Source organism: Boleophthalmus pectinirostris, unplaced genomic scaffold, assembly GCF_026225935.1.
Source record: "Boleophthalmus pectinirostris isolate CB_2022bp ecotype Guang Dong unplaced genomic scaffold, ASM2622593v1 HiC_scaffold_4, whole genome shotgun sequence".
Taxonomy (NCBI): domain Eukaryota; kingdom Metazoa; phylum Chordata; class Actinopteri; order Gobiiformes; family Gobiidae; genus Boleophthalmus; species Boleophthalmus pectinirostris.
The window spans coordinates 4,580,125-4,598,176 of NW_026571353.1; the positions used below are offsets into that span (position 1 = coordinate 4,580,125).

Genomic DNA, 18,052 nt, shown 5'->3' on the forward strand with positions numbered 1-18,052 from the left:
ATCCATTAAATTACTTAAAGTGAGTAAAGTAATCTGAATACTTTGGATTACTTGATGTTGTCGTGCTTTTGAAAACTACATGAATGTACCAACCACATCCTGAAAATTCTTGTTTGTTCTCTTCAAATTGTCTGTTGAGCCCAAATCTCCATGAACAGACTTTTGTTTATTGTAGAGAAGCAGAGACTAGGATCTGATCATAAGATGTTTTATCTGCTAAAAGAAAATAAAAAGTCTAGTCTTTCCTTAACCAAATTAAAAATATTCATAGAGAAATGATTTTTATATGAGAAATTTATATGAATATGTCCACCTACTGTTAGTGTCATATTGTTTAGACCTGTTTTAGTCCTAGTTTAGTCCTTGGTTTAGTCCTGTTTTAATCCTAGTTTAGTCCTGGTTTAGTCCTGGTTTAGACATGGTTTTACTCCTGGTTTAGTCCTGGTTTAGACCTGGTTTAGTCCTAGTTTATTCCTTGTTTAGTCCTGGTTTAGTCCTGGTTTTACTCCTGGTATAGTCCTCGTTTAGTCCTGGTTTAGACCTGATTTAGTCCTGGTTTAGCCCAAAATATGAAAACAGGAAAATACCACCATGTAATCCATTTATTTCAACAAAGTAACTGTAATCCAATTACCACTCATGGAACTAGTAACTGTAACTGAATACAGTTACTCATAATTTGTACTCTGATTACTGATAACTCTGTTACATGTAATCTGTTACTCCCCAACACTGTCGATAACATTACTATGAAAACAATATATAGTGCAATGTTCTTCTTAAGAGAAAATAAGGTGTTACAGCTCAGAATAATGGATTGCGTCGACTCCTGTTTTGTTTTAAAATGTTTTGTGTTAGAGGCGAAAAATTCAGTAACTCAATTCGGGATTTTTTTTGACGCAGTACATATGACAAGACTTTAAGTGCACATAAAAGGTACATCACACTAATTACACAAGTGCAAAAGAGTACCAAGGATACTTCACTAAGGTCCTGAAGAACACAGCTTATGAACACTAAAGGTAAAAAGGTGCAGGGAAGTGAGCACAATTTATTTTTTTTTTAGGAAAAATAAGAGTCTTTTGCTAAAACGTGATACCAATATTGACTACAAACAATAACAAAATATAATATAGGTTTGATGAAGAGGGTAAATAGGTGAGGAGAAAGAACCATGTCTAATTCTGTGTGTCTCCATATTGTATCAGCTCTGGTTTCTCTTTGTTTTTTCAGAGAATTACTCACCAAAGACTACAGTGAGACTTATTACCTTAAAGATGGCACACCTGTCACCACCACTCCAGACGACATCGTGAGTAAAGCATGTACCAAAAAATAAAAGATGTTTGAAATCTGTAAAAAGGACAAAAGTTTTAGAATGAATGTTTCTGCGCTCAGCCAAGTAGCTTCTTCAGTTCTAATAAGATTCTTGAACCACACCAACCTGATGAGATGCAAGCCGAGGATGAAGCTGTTCCCCTCTTGAATGTCACAAAAAGAAAAAGAGAAAAAACTGAAACAAAAGAAAGAAAGAGAATATTTTGCAGTATCTGTAAAAGGTTCCCCAGGACACCAGCAGTTAAGGTGAATGAGGTCCAGGACACTTGGGAGATGTGACTGGAAGCTGCACCATTCAGTCCATGAGGAGAGTATGAGGAAACACTTAAGAGAGGATGAAGAAGGATTGGCTCTGTTGCAAATATATAAAGTAAAAAATACATAGAACCAATGGAGAACTCGACTTCATCAGAACTAGACACTACACCTCTCAAGGCCAATTTACGGTCCAGCGTCAAATAGTCTGCGTCATGACTAGGGATGGGCATGATTAATCGATTAATCAATAATTGATCATTAAGAATTTCATCGTTTACGTTCATTTTAATCGACAAACCGAATGTAGGTTGCTGTGCGTATCGTGACCAAACAGGTGTGTACATGTGTCTCTGCATCAGAAGGAGCGAGACACAAACAGTGGGTCAGTCTGTAACGTACCGAAGCACAAATGTGTATTTAACGATGACTTGTACAAGAAATTCCACACTTTCCATTGCGTTCGGGACAAGTTTGAGTCAATGTACACAGTGTACAACGCAGCACATATGTTTCAGTGTCCAGTGGGAAAAGGATTTACCAGGTGAGAGTCGCTCAATGTCAATGACGAGTCCCCACCTCCCTCCCCCTGTACGGTGTCCTGGTTTTGACAAACACAAATCTGGTCACACTAACCTGTATTCACCTGAGTCATGTCTTTTAATCTGACAGAAACTGAACCGCATCAGCGACACAAGAGCTGTAGTTTTATCTTTGCTTAGTTTATGCAAATTAGCGATGTGGTTTTAAGTTTTGTTTCTGTGAGAGTTGCACAAAACTGAATTAAACACATTATAATGTCAAACGGGCTGATGTGGCTCTAGAGTCGTTACGGTTTATATGTCGTAAAGTTGAATTTATTTATGCAGATTAGTAGTGCAGATAGTAATAATAATGATGATCATTTTAATATAAAAATGTTAATGATTAATCGATAATCGATCGTTAATTCTTCCGACGATCGATTAAGAAAATTTCATCGAATGCCCATCCCTAGTCACGACGCAGAGAGTCTACATCGACGTGTACCCCCTACACAAAGCCTCTGCAACCGACATGCACCTCAGAAAGTTTCTAACTACGGGTCGAAACGACACAGACAGCAGGGGAAGCAACGCAGACGATAAGAGCTGTGATTGGTCCTCTCTACCGCCGCACTACACACATTTCCTGTACTCGGCTTTCCTTTCTTTCAATATACATTGTGAAATAATGTGCTTAATGCGCATATGTGTTTCTGCATTTTACAGAAACAAAACTTAAAACCGCATGGCTAACTTGCATAAACTAAGCACTCAAAAAAACAGCTCGCTCCTTGTGCCCTGATGAGGTTCATCTTCTGTCGGACTTAAAAAGGACATGACTCAGTGGAATATGAGTGTTCTTTCTGTGACAGAGGGATATTGTAATGGTGAGTCTGTTCTGTGGTTTGTCATGTTGGAGATGGTTCATGTGAAACTTTTCAGAGATTATACGTCTGCAGGTCACACACATAGACTGTATATATGAATGGACATACATCCTGGCCTCCTAGTGTTTTGGTGGTGAATTACTTCGCGGTGCTTAGACTTCAGCGCAGATCAAAAACAACGGCAGCAAGGTCACGGCAGCAGTGCGCGTTGAGTTGACGCAGAGCTATACTTCACTCTTCAGTGTGGTTCAGTATCTTAGGCTATGTTCACACTGCAGCCTGAAGTGACCCAAATCAGATTTTTTGGCCCCAGTGCTCCTGTATCTGATCTTTCAATGTCTGAACAACAAACATTTTTTCAAATGTGACCCAGGCAACTTGGGTATGTGCTCCTAAAACCGATACATATCTGATCTTTTGACATGTGACTTCAGTCTGAACGACCAGGTCACATTCATCCCACCTACACGTCACAAATGTCACAAATCCTTTCTACAGACGTTGCTGCCACTGCCCCACAAAACACCACAGCCAACAATCTTCCTTCTCAATCTTTTTCTCAATAAGTTGTTCATGTTCTGGCTCCGGTTCAACAGCAATTTTAAAATCTCCAGGTCTCAAGGCTGCGTCCATGTTTAGGCGACTTCTGTAAACACTGAGCACTCTCGCTGTGTGTGGTGTTGTCGTGCTGTCCAATGCTCATGCAGGACACTTTTGGGGCGTTTAAAGTTCACACAGGAGATCACATACAAGTCACATTTAACTGAAAATGTGAACGACCTCACAAAAAAATCCAAATTGTGCCTTAAACCCTGCAGTCTGTGCGTAGCCTTAGTGTAAAGAGGTGGAGATCCAGGCTTCAGATGTTCCTCCTGCTGCTACAAACGGCCAAAGAGAAAAAGATAATTTCATGGGAACAAAAACTGAAGACATTCAGAAGACTACGAAGACAACAGCAAGATGAAAAGGAAGAACAAAAGGTGTTAAGCCTGAAGAGCTGAATCCAGTTTGATCTGCTGAAGAGCAAATAAAAAATGACCATCGTATGAGATTCATGTGGAGTAATTTAAGTATTTGACAAAGTTCAAATCAATGGACTGAAACGCTTGTCTTTGTGTTTTTTCATGTGTTGATCCCTTTTTGCATCGGCCGTTGCCATAACCGTTTTCATTTATAATAGAACTATGTCCCTGTAATCCCCCACTCCCTAGAGTCACACGAACCACCCAGTCGCCCATGCAGCATGTTGAACTTTTACATATTTATTTATAGTTATAGTTCTTGAGCACTATAAACCATGACTCATTTATGGCAAAGTTATGCATGAATTCATATATTTTTACTTGGAAGTTTTAATGTTCATGATCTTTTGTATTTAATAATAACTAATAACTATTTATAACTTTAATAACTGTATTTAAATAGCACTTTTCAAACAGAGGTATGGTGACACTTTAGATTAGAGAACACATATTAATGCTAGTTAATAGTATAATGCATAATAAGTGCTTAATTACATCTTTATTATTTCTTATTTCTTACTTTATTTATTTGTAAAGGGACAGCACATATATGTAAAGATTATAGCCAACGTGGCTCATTTCCATCTTCAGTCTCTCGGCACGTTGATGTAAAATCATCTACAGGACAAAGGAAAGTACAGCAACAATCACACAAAAGTACACAACACCAGCACACACACTATACACACAACAACACACTCACTATACACAACACACTCACTCACACCACACACACAACACACTCACTATACACACACACACTCACTATACACACACACACACACACAACACACTCACTAACACACACACAACACACTCACTATACACACACTACACACAACACACTCACTATACACACAACACACACACACACACACACACAGTACACACAACACACTCAATACACACAACACACTCACTATACACACACACCAGACACACTCACTATACACACAACACACTCACTATAACACACAACACACTACACACAACACACTCACTATACACACACACAGACACACACACTCACTATACACACACAACACACTATACACACACACACACTCACTATACACACACATACACACTATACACACACTATACACACAACACACACACACACACTCACTACACACACAACACACTCACTATTAGGGCTGGGCATCATTAAGAAGTTGCCGATACGATACATACCTCGATACATAGGCCACAATACGATACATATCTCGATACAGTGAGCTTTCGATTCAATACGATATATTTCAAATCGATTTGATGCAGTTCAGTAAAAATAAAGGCTAAATCATGTCTGTGATAGTAAAAGTCTTTGTTAAACCACTTCTTCTTGTGCAAAGTTCATATGAAACACAAACATTTTAATCATCAAAACAAATGTGTTGCATAAAAAAAGTTTCCTTCCTCTAAACAAGCACCAAAACTGTAGCTCTGTAACAAAATAATTTAGTAAAATAAACCAAAAATGACTCTTAGTGATATATTGATACAGCAGCCCACGATATCGATACTGTTTCATCACATTAAGCTATACGATATATCGATATTTCAATATTTTTGCACACCCCTACTCACTATACATACAATTAGTTTCAAACAGTTCATTTGAAGTTCAAAGTCAAGAGTTTAAGAGTTAAACCAACAAGCCCTCAATATAAAAGAAAATGTAAATTGGTTAAACATGGCGACATATTTGACCATTGAAAACACAGTTTTAAAGCTTTAGAAAATGCTGCAGTGTTGAAAGTTCTCGTACATGAGCAGCTCTGTGTTCCATGTTTGAGCAGCTCGATAAGTAAAAGAGAGTTTGTCCAAACGCACTTTTCCTAAACGGCCCAGAGCAGTCGCCTCTAGAGCTGCTCTTGTTGTGCGAGCTGGAGCAAGAGATAAGTATACCAGAATTAAATCTGCATAGATTGTTTGTCCAGTTTAGGAATTTGTATTGTCAAGTATTCTGCAACGCACTTTTCCTCCAAGCGAGTCCAGCACTGTTTGTCCTTTTTCTTGCGCAGAGCTCCTACTAGAAAGCTGCTCTTGTTGATGCTTGTAAACAACTCTACAGTGTTTTGAATTTGACATTTTTTCACAAGACTCCTTTAGAGAATGAACTAGTGGAGCAAAGAAAAATGATCGCTTTCGTGTTAAAACGTTTGAATCTGAAATAAAGTGTTTTCATAATAACAGAATACCTGTGTAATTGAAAATGCGTCAGTCTTTAACCTGCGTCTGCTTCAGTGCCATTGGAATTTGAATCCCTTAGTTTTTCGCTGTTGTCTTCTTCTTTGACCTACCTTTTGCGGCTAACTGCTCCTGGATTCTTGTTGTGAACTTTTTGATATATTTGTGCAAGTATCAACAGTGATCATTTGTGGGCTTTTTGTCTAATACTTTAAGTGATTTTTTATATATAGTTTCAGCTAATTTAAGAGTAGTTTTGTTTGTCAGAGTCCAACCTGTAATGCAATAATTTAGGTGTGGCAAAATTGTAGTAATTAGTATTTATAAAGTACTTTCAATGCATTTTTGTCTAAGACCGTATTTTGCAACTACTAACCCATGAACTATTTTCTTTCCATTAAAATATTGGAGATCACAATAAATGTTTTTGTGCATACACTGAAATCTTAAGAAGCATTAATAAGTGTCTGATTAATACCAACTAATAGCTAAGTAACAGTTAATTATCATACCAGTTGCCACTTCGTTAGCCATTAATACATGCACCATGAATTTCAGACTTCGGTCATTGCGTGATGCAGACTGGGAAGGAATTTCCGAAAAAGTGAGCATCAAACCTCCATGTTTGTTTTCCCAGTGGGATGTGTCTATTGACAAAGTCGATCTTTTCTAGTCTTTTGAACCACATCACTTTTGTTTCTGGTTCTGATATTGTCATATTTTAGTTTTGGGATTCGGACGTCGTAATTGTGTCGTTGTTGGATCCTAACACCGGAAAACGACTCAAGGAATTTGTTTGCGAACTTCATAAATGCAAAGGGGAATCAGATGTGTGTGACTCAAACCGCTGTTCAAACTGTTTTCCTTCCTAAAGGAATTGAAAAATAGTGAAAGGTGAAGGTGATGGGCAGGATTGATCCACAGGAAGAACCAAAAAGGAAACCTCTATCTGCCTAAATCATCCCGAGTTTACAGAGAACATTTTGTATGTGGAGCGACATCAAAGCAAAATCCCAATCCCTCGCTCAACCTTGGTTATGAATTTAAAAAGTCAACTTCAAAGCAAAAGGCACCAACTGTTCACCAAGAAACACCTTCCACTGCAAAGAGACCAAGATGTGATGTTACTGTAAAACCACAAGAACAAGAAAGTGCAGCTCAGCCTGTTTGTCTTCTGCACCTCTCGATTAACAAACGGGATCCCACTTTTGAACAGAGGTTTGCAGTCACACACATCTGATTCCCTTTTGTATTTGGGTCTGGTCAAGCAGTAACGGAGGGAAACAGGGGCAGATTTTTGACATTCAAATGTCTCTTATTCAGAAACTAGAGGGACTATTGAAATAAGTAAAGTATCAGAATGTAGGAAAGAGTTACACTCCAACAGGGTCAAGTTAAACCTGTGATATTCTTTCAAGTTGTTGACAAAAAAATGTAAAAACTCATGTCGGTAACGGAGGGAATGAAATATGCAGCACTTTTTGGGCAATAAATCCAAACAGTGATAACTCTTGGTTCTCACTTACATATCCTTAACAAACTGGTTTGAATATTTGCTTCATATAGTTTTCTACCATATGGTACAAGATTAGGTTGAAAAACCTCTGACTTTTTGACTCATGAGATTTTTTATTAAGAAAGGTCATGGTAACAGAGGGAAAAGTAACGGAGGGAAAATTGTGCAAACAAGTAGAAGGTGCAGGATTTTACATCATTTGTCAACTTTTTTCTTCTGAATACTTTAATATTACTTCAAAATGAAAGGAAACTATTTCTATAAAATATGTCAGTCCTTCCAAGCCAATTTTTTATCATTTTAAATACTTAAAAAAAAAAAAATCCTGTACCTTCATCAACAGTTCAAAGATGGAATAACACAAGATATGATGAAATACATCCATTTATTTACATGATTTGCAGGTCTTTGAAATTTGGGAAATAATTTTTGTTCCATGTTTCATACATGGTCTGTTTAAAACATATGGAACTTTAGAACCAAAAATGGTACAGAAAAAAGGTCAACAGTTTCATAAACTAGAGTACATATGTATCTGTTCAATATATTTTTATATCAGATGCATTAACTTGAATTTTTGGCCTTGATGTTTACTTCTGCTTGACCAGGCCCATTTATGGAGTTCATAAACTTCTGAAGCCCATTTCTCGAGCCATTTTCCGCTGCTAGGATCCAACAACCACACAGTTAACGATGTCCAAATCCCAAAACTAAATTATGACAATATCAGAACCAGAAACAAAAGTGATATGGTTCAAAAGACTAGAAAAGAGTGACTTTGACAATTGACTCATCCCACTGGGAAAACAATGGTTTTATGCTCACTTTTTTGGAAAATCCTTCCCAGTATGCATTGCCATTGCGCAAATTTGTGATCCATTTATATGTGGTCCCTGAACTAAAGTGTTACCAGAGTTACAAAGTGAAACAAGTATTTTTGTCATCAGTGATCAGATGTGTAGATTATGTGAACTTTTATATATTGGATATTACTGGTTATATGAACTCATATATTTCGCAAACGATATGATTTGTTGCTGTGGGTGCGTGTGTGCGTGGGTGCGTGGTGCGTGTGTGCGTGAAACGGTGCTCTACAAATCAAATGGACGTGACTTGACTAATGACGCTGAAACTCCCACGCCCTGGTATGTTTACACTGAAGAGTATCTGTTATTAAGTAACTGTAATCTCTTAACCCTGCCTGGACTAATAAGGGATTACACTGATTACAACACTAATACCACATTGACTTTCACAGGATCACTGCTACTACCAAGGGAGGATTGTGGGAGACGGAGCATCAGAGGCGAGCGTCAGCACGTGCGACGGGCTCAGGTGACACTCCACTTTTCCTGATTAATAAACAATAATCACTGTTGGTCAAGTGACTTTAAAACTGTAATGTGTTATTTATGACTTGTTACTGTCATTTCAAAGTCATTTGTTACATTACAATATTACTGCATTTAAAATGTAAAATATTACACGACTACTGCAGTACTTTTAAATTACTCTCAACAAAAGAACTGTGCCAAGATGCAGAACTTTTGTGACGTTTATGGACTGAACCAATGACTAAATCAGGACTAAACCAGAGCTGAACCAGGACTGAACCAGGACTGAACCAGGACTGAACCAAGGACTAAACCAGAACTGAACCAGGTCTAAACCAGGACTGAACCAGGGCTAAACCAGGTCTAAACCAGAACTAAATCAGGACTAAACTAAAACTGAACCAGAACTAAACTAGGTCTAAACCAGGACTGAAGCAGAGTTGAACCAGGACTGAACCAGGACTAAACCAAGTCTAAACCAGGACTAAACCAGGTCTAAACCAGGACTAAACCAGGACTGAATCAGGTCTAAACCAGGACTAAACCAGAACTGAACTATGGTTGAATCAGGTCTAAACCAGGACTGAACCAGGACTAAACAGGTCTAAAAGAGGACCAGTGTTGTGCAAGTTCACACTTTTCATGAACTAGTTCAAAGTTCAGTTCACACTTGTTCAAAGTGAATAGTTCACGTTCATAGTTCACAATTTTAATTTTGAACTAGTTCAAAGTTCAGTTCATTTTATATTTAGGTGGGATCTGTAAATGAAAGGCTGCTTTTATTTTTCAAACTGACTTCTAGTTTACAACAACTTTACAAGATACACTGTTGGACAAGTGACTTTAAAACTGTAATGTGTTATTTATGACTTGTTACTGTCATTTCAAAGTCATTTGTTACATTACAATATTACTGTATTTAAAATGTAAAACATTACACGACTATTGCAGCACTTTTAATTTACTCTCACCAAAAGAACTGTTAAGATGCTGAACTTTTGCGCCGTATATGGACTGAACCAGGACTGAACCAGGACTAAACCAGGTCTAAACCAGGACTAAACCAGGACTAAACCAGGACTAAACCAGGACTAAACCAGGACTAAACCAGAACTGAACCAGGACTAAACCAGGACTAAACCAGAACTGAACCAGGACTGAACCAGGTCTAAACCAGGAATAAACCAAGACTAAACCAGGACTGAACCAGAATTGAACCAGGTCTAAACCAGGTCTAAACCAGAACTGAACCAGTACTAAACCAGGACTAAACCAAGACTAAACCAGGACCAAACCAGGACTAATCCTGGACTAGAACTTGGAATCTAGCACCGCCCCTGAGTGAACCCCGAGTGCGATCGGGCGTCAGCTGCGTTTATCTCGGTGGAGCGCGGACTTCTGCGTCGGTCCTTTCGCTCAGGATCACGGTCTACGCGGGCGCACCTCCGGCGTTTCACCGCTGCTGATATCGCGGTGATTTTAGCAAATTTGTATGAAAAAAAACGAAAAACCCACCATTTCAATCCAGGTTGAAAAAGCATTGTGACGCGCGTTACTGACATATGTACCAAGTAAAATAATGCGCGCGTGGAGCAGCACGTCCTGTGCGTGTAGATTTCAGAAAATAGGATCCATCCTATTTTTTGACGCTCTACACGAGCTGAGGCGCGTGTCTCCGTCAAAATCCACAGAGAGCATGTATCTGTTGTTGTATTTGTGCATTTACCATCAGCACATTGTGCTCCCTGGGCAGTTGTGGATCATGTGAAAGAGCCCAGATCCACATACACTGTTCATTAGTGCTTTGAAATTTACTTTTGAAATCCTTGCATTTGCCGTGGTCAGCCTGTACAGAAGGTAAATACAAGCAGCTAAACGCGCCCAGTCAAGTTTGATTGACTTTCCCATTGAGAGACACAAGAGCCCGTATGTTCCGCTAAAGCTGCCGGTGGAGTCGCCTTCGCGTTGACACGCGGCTGTGGTTTCGCGAGGTGAAGTGCGAGCAGATCGTCACTCGTCAGGTGAAAACAAATTCCGACGTTTAACTGAACCCCAACAGTGACGTAAGTCGTTCATCACACATAATTTGAACAAATTCACGTTCAAGTTCTTAATTTACAAACGTGTTGCGTTCAGTTCAGAGTTCACTGAAAAATGAACGTGTTCAATGAACGCGTTCTTGCACAACACTGAAGAGGACTAAATCATAGCTGAACCAGGTCTAAACCAGGTCTGAACCAGGATTAAACCACGAATAAACCAGGACTGAACCAGGACTAATTTTCCCCATTTTTTCCCCTGTAATGCCACATTACTCCCTTAAAGCAAAGTATTACAATAACTTGTTACTTTTATAAAATGTTACTTCCTACAGTAACAGTAGAGGTGGTCAAAGTACTGCATTTCATAACTTGAGTAAAAGTACAAATATACCTGGTCAGATATTACTTCAAAGTATATGTTGCTCATTCATTTTTTTCAGTTTAAAACTCTTTACCTGATTTTCACTGTCTTAAAAACAGAATTCTTTCATTTTAAATAGTTTGCAGTGGTCCAGAGTTATTTCGAGAGCCCTATTTATTCCCTTTGATGAGTTTTTTTTTAGGTAAAGCTTACGACAGCTAGCATGCTAACACACACTTCCTGACCATCTCTGATATAAAGTCTAGTTGTGGTTATAATGCATGTCTGAAGTGGAAGATGTTGTACAAACTAGTAGTCATATTCACTACAACTTCACAACGTTCAGAGGCCAGAGCAGAGTTTTGCCATCACAGTAAAGCAACAAGCATGCAAACGGGGCACTTCCTGATTCTCCTAATTTGATGCAAAAACACAGCAGTCTCATTTTTACCTCAAGAGTTGATTAAACACTACATCTGTCCTGGGGTAAGACTGTTCAAATACACGGTTAATTAACAGTTGTTGTGGCTGTTTTCAGAGGGTACTTCCGGACGTCGCAGCACAGGTTCCTGATAGAGCCTTTGACCTCTGACCCTGAGGGGGATCACGCCGTGTTTAAGGTCGCTGAACAGGAGAGCGCCACTCCAGCCACGTGTGGAGTCACCAACTACACATGGGCCACGAACGAAGAGCCACCCAGCAGAACAAGATCTATGGTGCGTACGTTTCTTTGCCTCAGTTCATGTTCATGGCATTGGTGTAGTCTCTTACAGCTGAAAGCTCAGTGTAAAGGAAATGAAAATATTGTGTGATTATTTTATCTTTTAGAAACATTTGGTCTTGTAACTGAAACTCACTGAGTTGGGAAAGACCCTTCAGTGTAAATGCTCCTGTTTCCTTGACCCTTCAAAATGTAAACGCTTCTGTTCTCTCTTGCTTGCTAAATCTTATCTGGAAGCAAGCTGGTCAGGGAGTGATCAAGACAGGTGAATATGGATGCAAATCACATCAAGCAGTTGGGTTTCAGACCTCTGTCTCTCCTATTGTTTTAACTCCACATGTGACATCGTGCTCAGGAAGGCCAATATAAACACATCTGGCCACACCTCAGTAGGACTCGTCACATTCTCACATTGAAACGTTTGTCCTCTGGTCTTCTCAGCCTGTATAAACTTGGTGCTTGTATCATTCAGGGTCTGACGTCGAGGGGACATGCTGCTTGTTGTTCTGTCGGACCTATTTCTTGCGAGAAATAAACTCTGCATCTTTGCTTCAACATTCACCAGTGTCTACAAATGGAATCTTTTTCCACAACACAATTCCCTCCCTGAGCTGCAGAGGCTGCACTAGCACTGACTCATGACTGGCTGCAGGTTTTGGGGTTTGAGTGATGACACTCCAGATGAGAGATTCATTTGGCTTTATGATCAGATAATTGAATTAGAACCAAAACACTAAATTATAACATAAGCAACTTGGCCATGATGTCCAAAGCTTTTGTAATGAAGAATAAATCAGTAAAACAGTCTGTCTAATCCAGACCTGGGCATTGTACAGCTCCCAGGCCACATAAAGCCCTTTGGTTGACTCTGACCGGCCCGTTTAACTCATTTGAAATTACACCTCATGCATGGACTCAGGGCCTATTTACTTAAGAACGCTTGTGGGTAAAAACAGCAAAACATTTGATCAGAAATGACTTTTGTTTAGACAGCGTTTTTGGGACTTAAAAACGCAAAAATCTGAAACCACCACCAGAGTGGAAAAGTTGAATAAACTCCACCATAGTGTTTCCATCTACACTGCTCAAGACGCAAAACTCTGGTCAGATCTGCTCATGTCACGTACACGTTTATATCACATACATCACCACCTAGTGTCACCACTGAGCCGCCTGGCATGAATACACAGTCCAATTCCACACACTTTTGCGTCACTGTATGTACACAGATTTCCTCCCGAAAACGCTCATCTAAACGTGGAATAAAAAGTGAAGCAGCAACGCCACTTTTGCGTCTTCTGTTCATCATATAAACAAAGCCTTAAGATGCATTGTGTTTATTTTAGAAGTGTTTTTTTAAATTACATTTTTTGTAAGGCAACCTCACTTTTCCATTGCTTAGTCATACCATAAACTCTACTGCTATTTAATGCTTTTATAAAGAAATATAATGAATACCAATAGTTAGATTCTGTCTGGCCGTGAAAATGAATGAAATGTTTTACAAATGTGTAAGATACGGAAGCCGAGAGGGGTCACAACAAACACAAACGCTGCAACAAATACAAATGCGACAACACAACAAAAAGCCACAACACACCAAAAAAAGCCACAACGGAAATGACGGCGGGACTCTATTTTAATGCAAACGCCGCAACAAATACAAACGCCACAACACAAATGCCGCAACACATCAAAAAGTCACAACACATCAAAAAGCCACAACACATCAAAAAGCCACAACACATTAAAAAGCCACAACACATTAAAAAGCCGCAACACATCAAAAAGCCACAACACATCAAAAAGCCACAACACATTAAAAAGCCACAACACATTAAAAAGCCGCAACACATCAAAAAGCCACAACACATCAAAAAGCCACAACACATTAAAAAGCCACAACACATTAAAAAGCCACAACACATCAAAAAGCCACAACACATCAAAAAGCCACAACACAACAAAAAGCCACAACACAACAAAAAAAAGCCACAACGAAAATGGCCGCGGGACTCTATTTTAATGCAAACGCCGCAACAAATACAAACGCCACAACACAAACGCAAAAGCCACAACACATTAAAAAGCCACAACACATTAAAAAGCCACAACACATTAAAAAGCCACAACACATTAAAAAGCCACAACACATCAAAAAGCCACAACACATTAAAAAGCCACAACACATCAAAAAGCCACAACACATCAAAAAGCCACAACAGAAGTGGAGGACTCTATTTTCCGACGGACCGATCAAGCGGCAAGTGAAGAAGAAGAACTACAATGTGAAAAGTAAAGGAACGGAGAAGTTGGAAACATAAATAAAAGTAATTTAGTTTTGTTTTGTTGTTTTATCATTATTCGTTTCACATTGTAGTTCTTCTTCTTCACTTGCCGCTTGATCGGTCCGTCTGAAAAGAGAGTCCCGTGGTCACTTCTGTTGTGGCTTTTTGATGTGTTGTGTTTTTTAATGTGTTGCGGCTTTTTGATGTGTTGTGGCTTTTTGATGTGTTGTGGCTTTTTAATGTGTTGTGGCGTTTGCGTTGTGGCGTTTGTATTTGTTGTGGCGTTTGCATTAAAATAGAGTCCCGCGATCACTTCCATTGTGGCTTTTTTTGGTGTGTTGTGGCTTTTTGTTGTGTTGTCGCATTTGTATTTGCTGCGGCGTTTGCGTTTGTTGTGACCCCTCTCGGCTTCCGTAGTAAGAAAACTAAAAAAAAAAAACAAGTTGAATATTTGTGACAATATGCAATAACTGAGGAAATGCGTTTGTGTTTGCAGGCTGGGTCCATCGTGTTTCAGCAGAAGTACATGGAGCTCTACCTGGTGGCTGATAAAAGAGAGGTAAGAGGGTGATGAAGATGATGAGGGCTGGGCCTGTGATATGTTTAGTATTGTAATAATGATATGCAGACTGGAATCTGTTTTCAAAAAAGTACATTTTAATGGATTTCTGTATTTATTTTGTTTTTGCTGTATGGGTGAATGTGATCTAAAAACTCAATGTATTCGATATAATTATCTCTATACACAGTGTTGGGAAGGTGACTTTTAAAATGTATTTCCCTACAGATTACAGATTACATACCCCAAAATGTAGTTTGTAACAGAATCCATTAAATGATTTAAAGTGAGTAACGTAATCTGAATACTTTGGATTACTTGATATTGTCATGCTTTTTAAAACGACATGAATGTACCAACCACATCCTGATAGAGAAGTGATTTTTATATGAGACACTGCTGCCTTCAATTATGTCCACCTACTGTTAAGTGTCATATTGTTTAGTCCTGGTTTAATCCTGGTTTAGTCCTGCTTTTAGACCTGGTTTTAGTCCTGCTTTTAGACCTGATTTAGTCCTGCATTAGTCCTGCTTTTAGACCTGGTTTAGTCCTGCTTTTAGTCCTGGTTTAGTCCTGCTTTAGTCCTGCTTTTAGACCTGGGTTAGTCCTGGGTTTAGACCTGGTTTAGTCCTGCTTTAGTCCTACTTTTAGACCTGGTTTAGTCCTGCTTTAGTCCTGCTTTTAGACCTGGTTTAGTTCTGCTTTTAGACCTGGTTTAGTCCTGCTTTAGTCCTGGTTTTAGACCTGGTTTAGTCCTGCTTTTAGTCCTGGTTTTAGTCCTGGTTTAGCCCAAAATATGAAAACCGCCCTGTAATCCATTTATTTCAACAAAGTAACTGTAATCCAATTACCACTCACTGAAACAGTAACTGTAACTGAATACAGTTACTCATAATTTGTACTCTGATTACGTAACTCCGGTACATGTAATCTGTTACTCCCCAACACTGTCTATACATATGGAAAACTATGCAAGGCTGTTTCTTTACTAAATGATGGACACAAAACTCTTCTATCTAACGGGCATCAAATCTTGGTAGATTCTTTTCTTATTTAATTCTTAATTCATGCTTTTGGTGTGACTGTGTAATCTTTGTTTTAGTACGTGAAGATGAACAATGACATAAAAAAACTGCGACAGAGGCTTTTTGAAGTGGTCAACTTCGTCAACATGGTGAGTTCATAGACTGTATATAAATGGACATAGCCGCCGCATTCGTGCATGTTCATATTAACCCACTGTACAGGATCATGGTGTTTTTATTTCAATATTTTGTGTTGGCGTGTTCCAATTGTAGAAAATAATGACTGGAATCGATCGATTGAAATCACAAAAATGTATTCCCTATTCAGTACAATTCTAATACAAAGCTCTGAGTCAAACCTCTGTCCCTGGTGGCCTTTTCTACACAGGTCTTACTTCAGGCAGTCTGAACACCTGCATCTGTCCCTTAACCCAGTATATATACATTCACAGAAATATGCAAATGATATGTTGATCAGGTTCACGCCTTGGCTCCTCCCTGAAGCCTCTCCGCTTATGGGAATGACCGGATCTATTTAGGTTTGGTGCCAGCCAGGATGTCTCCTTGTCAGCTGCTCTGTACAGAATTTCCTTAAAAAGACACAACCTACACAGCAGTTTCTTTAAGCACATATATCAGGTGTCAGTAGTTAAGCATTAATTACGTGACTTCATTAACAACATTTAAACAAATATATAATTTCAGCATTTAATAACTGCATGTGGTATACTCACGACACTTTATTATTTGTTACGGCCTTCATTTGTCAATCAATTTCTATTCGTCATATGGAACTTGGCTTCAAATTTACTCCTATAACTGCCGCCACACTCCCGTCGTCCACTTCTTTGTAGAGTCTATGGTTCATTGATCTTTTTTTTAAATGTTTTTTTTATAATTTGTCAAGTTTGAGGGATTGGATACCCAGCACATCCACAACAACACAGACATAACAAAATATAAAACTAACACGTATACAAAGAAAAGAAGAAAGAAAAAAAAGGGAATAGAAAATATGTAAATTTGATTTGACAGCCCTAAAAATGTAAATACACACATGCAAACACTGCATTGAGAAACGCTGTACTACACACCCCCTCCCCAACCCCCCCAGAGGGTCACATGGGGCAGAGGGTCACATGTTTTAACACAAAGACAACAACAAACACACAAACATCCACCATAGAACAGAAATAAATAAGAGACCAAGTTTTAAAAGCACATTCCCTAAGCCTATGTGGGTTTTAAATTGCACGTTTTGCATCGTTTTGGAATAAGGGAGCAATATTGTATGGTCAAGAAAGTCAATTTTGCATGATACATATCCTTTACAAAACAAACTGAAAAAAGTGTAAAATACTAGTTCCTTACGTATGACTGTATATTCTCGTTCCAAGGTGTACAAACCACTGCTGACCTTCGTGGCCCTGGTGGGGGTGGAAGTTTGGAATGTCGATGACAAAATTGCGATTAGTTCCAACACTGAACAAAACCTGAACTATTTCATGGACTGGAGAAACAAGAATCTGGCCAACACCAAGCACGACTGCGCCCACCTCATCAGGTCAGTCCTGTGACAACAATGCACAGACACCGGCACTTATGATAAAGTTTGAAGTGGGTGACATTTAGTGATACTGAGCTGGTGTCATCAACCTGTCCAAGATGTCATTTGGCCAGAAAAGACCCTTTTAACCTTTTTGGAGTTAAAAAGTCCAAGCTACAAGATTAAAAGCAAGGTCAAAATGTTCCAAAAGCCACTTGGCAGGAAATCAGTACAACCATGTTTTTACTTTTTTAAATTTTTTTGTACATTTTATTACACAACTTAAAACAGGTGAAAAATAAACAGGGGTTGTTTACAATACCTAAAATGTAGAAGCAGGGATATGGAGTAAGAAAGCTTTCAAAAATATTTGTGCGCATTGAAATCCGTGCATATTTGGTAAATTGGTACATATTTGGCTGTAGTTGCACATAAAATAAA

At 38.8% G+C, this 18,052-nt stretch overlaps 1 protein-coding gene across 1 annotated transcript in view; it reads left to right on the forward strand.

The window, feature by feature from the left end:
* The window catches only part of LOC110163219 (disintegrin and metalloproteinase domain-containing protein 28-like), a 65,241-nt gene that overhangs the window by 25,523 nt on the left and 21,666 nt on the right, over positions 1–18,052 (forward strand). Inside the window, exons 4-9 of the mRNA XM_055162152.1 lie at positions 1,234–1,312; positions 8,994–9,070; positions 12,011–12,188; positions 14,978–15,040; positions 16,143–16,214; positions 17,463–17,629. Coding sequence (XP_055018127.1) covers positions 1,234–1,312; positions 8,994–9,070; positions 12,011–12,188; positions 14,978–15,040; positions 16,143–16,214; positions 17,463–17,629 — 636 coding nt within the window. The remainder of the gene's footprint in view (positions 1–1,233; positions 1,313–8,993; positions 9,071–12,010; positions 12,189–14,977; positions 15,041–16,142; positions 16,215–17,462; positions 17,630–18,052) is intronic.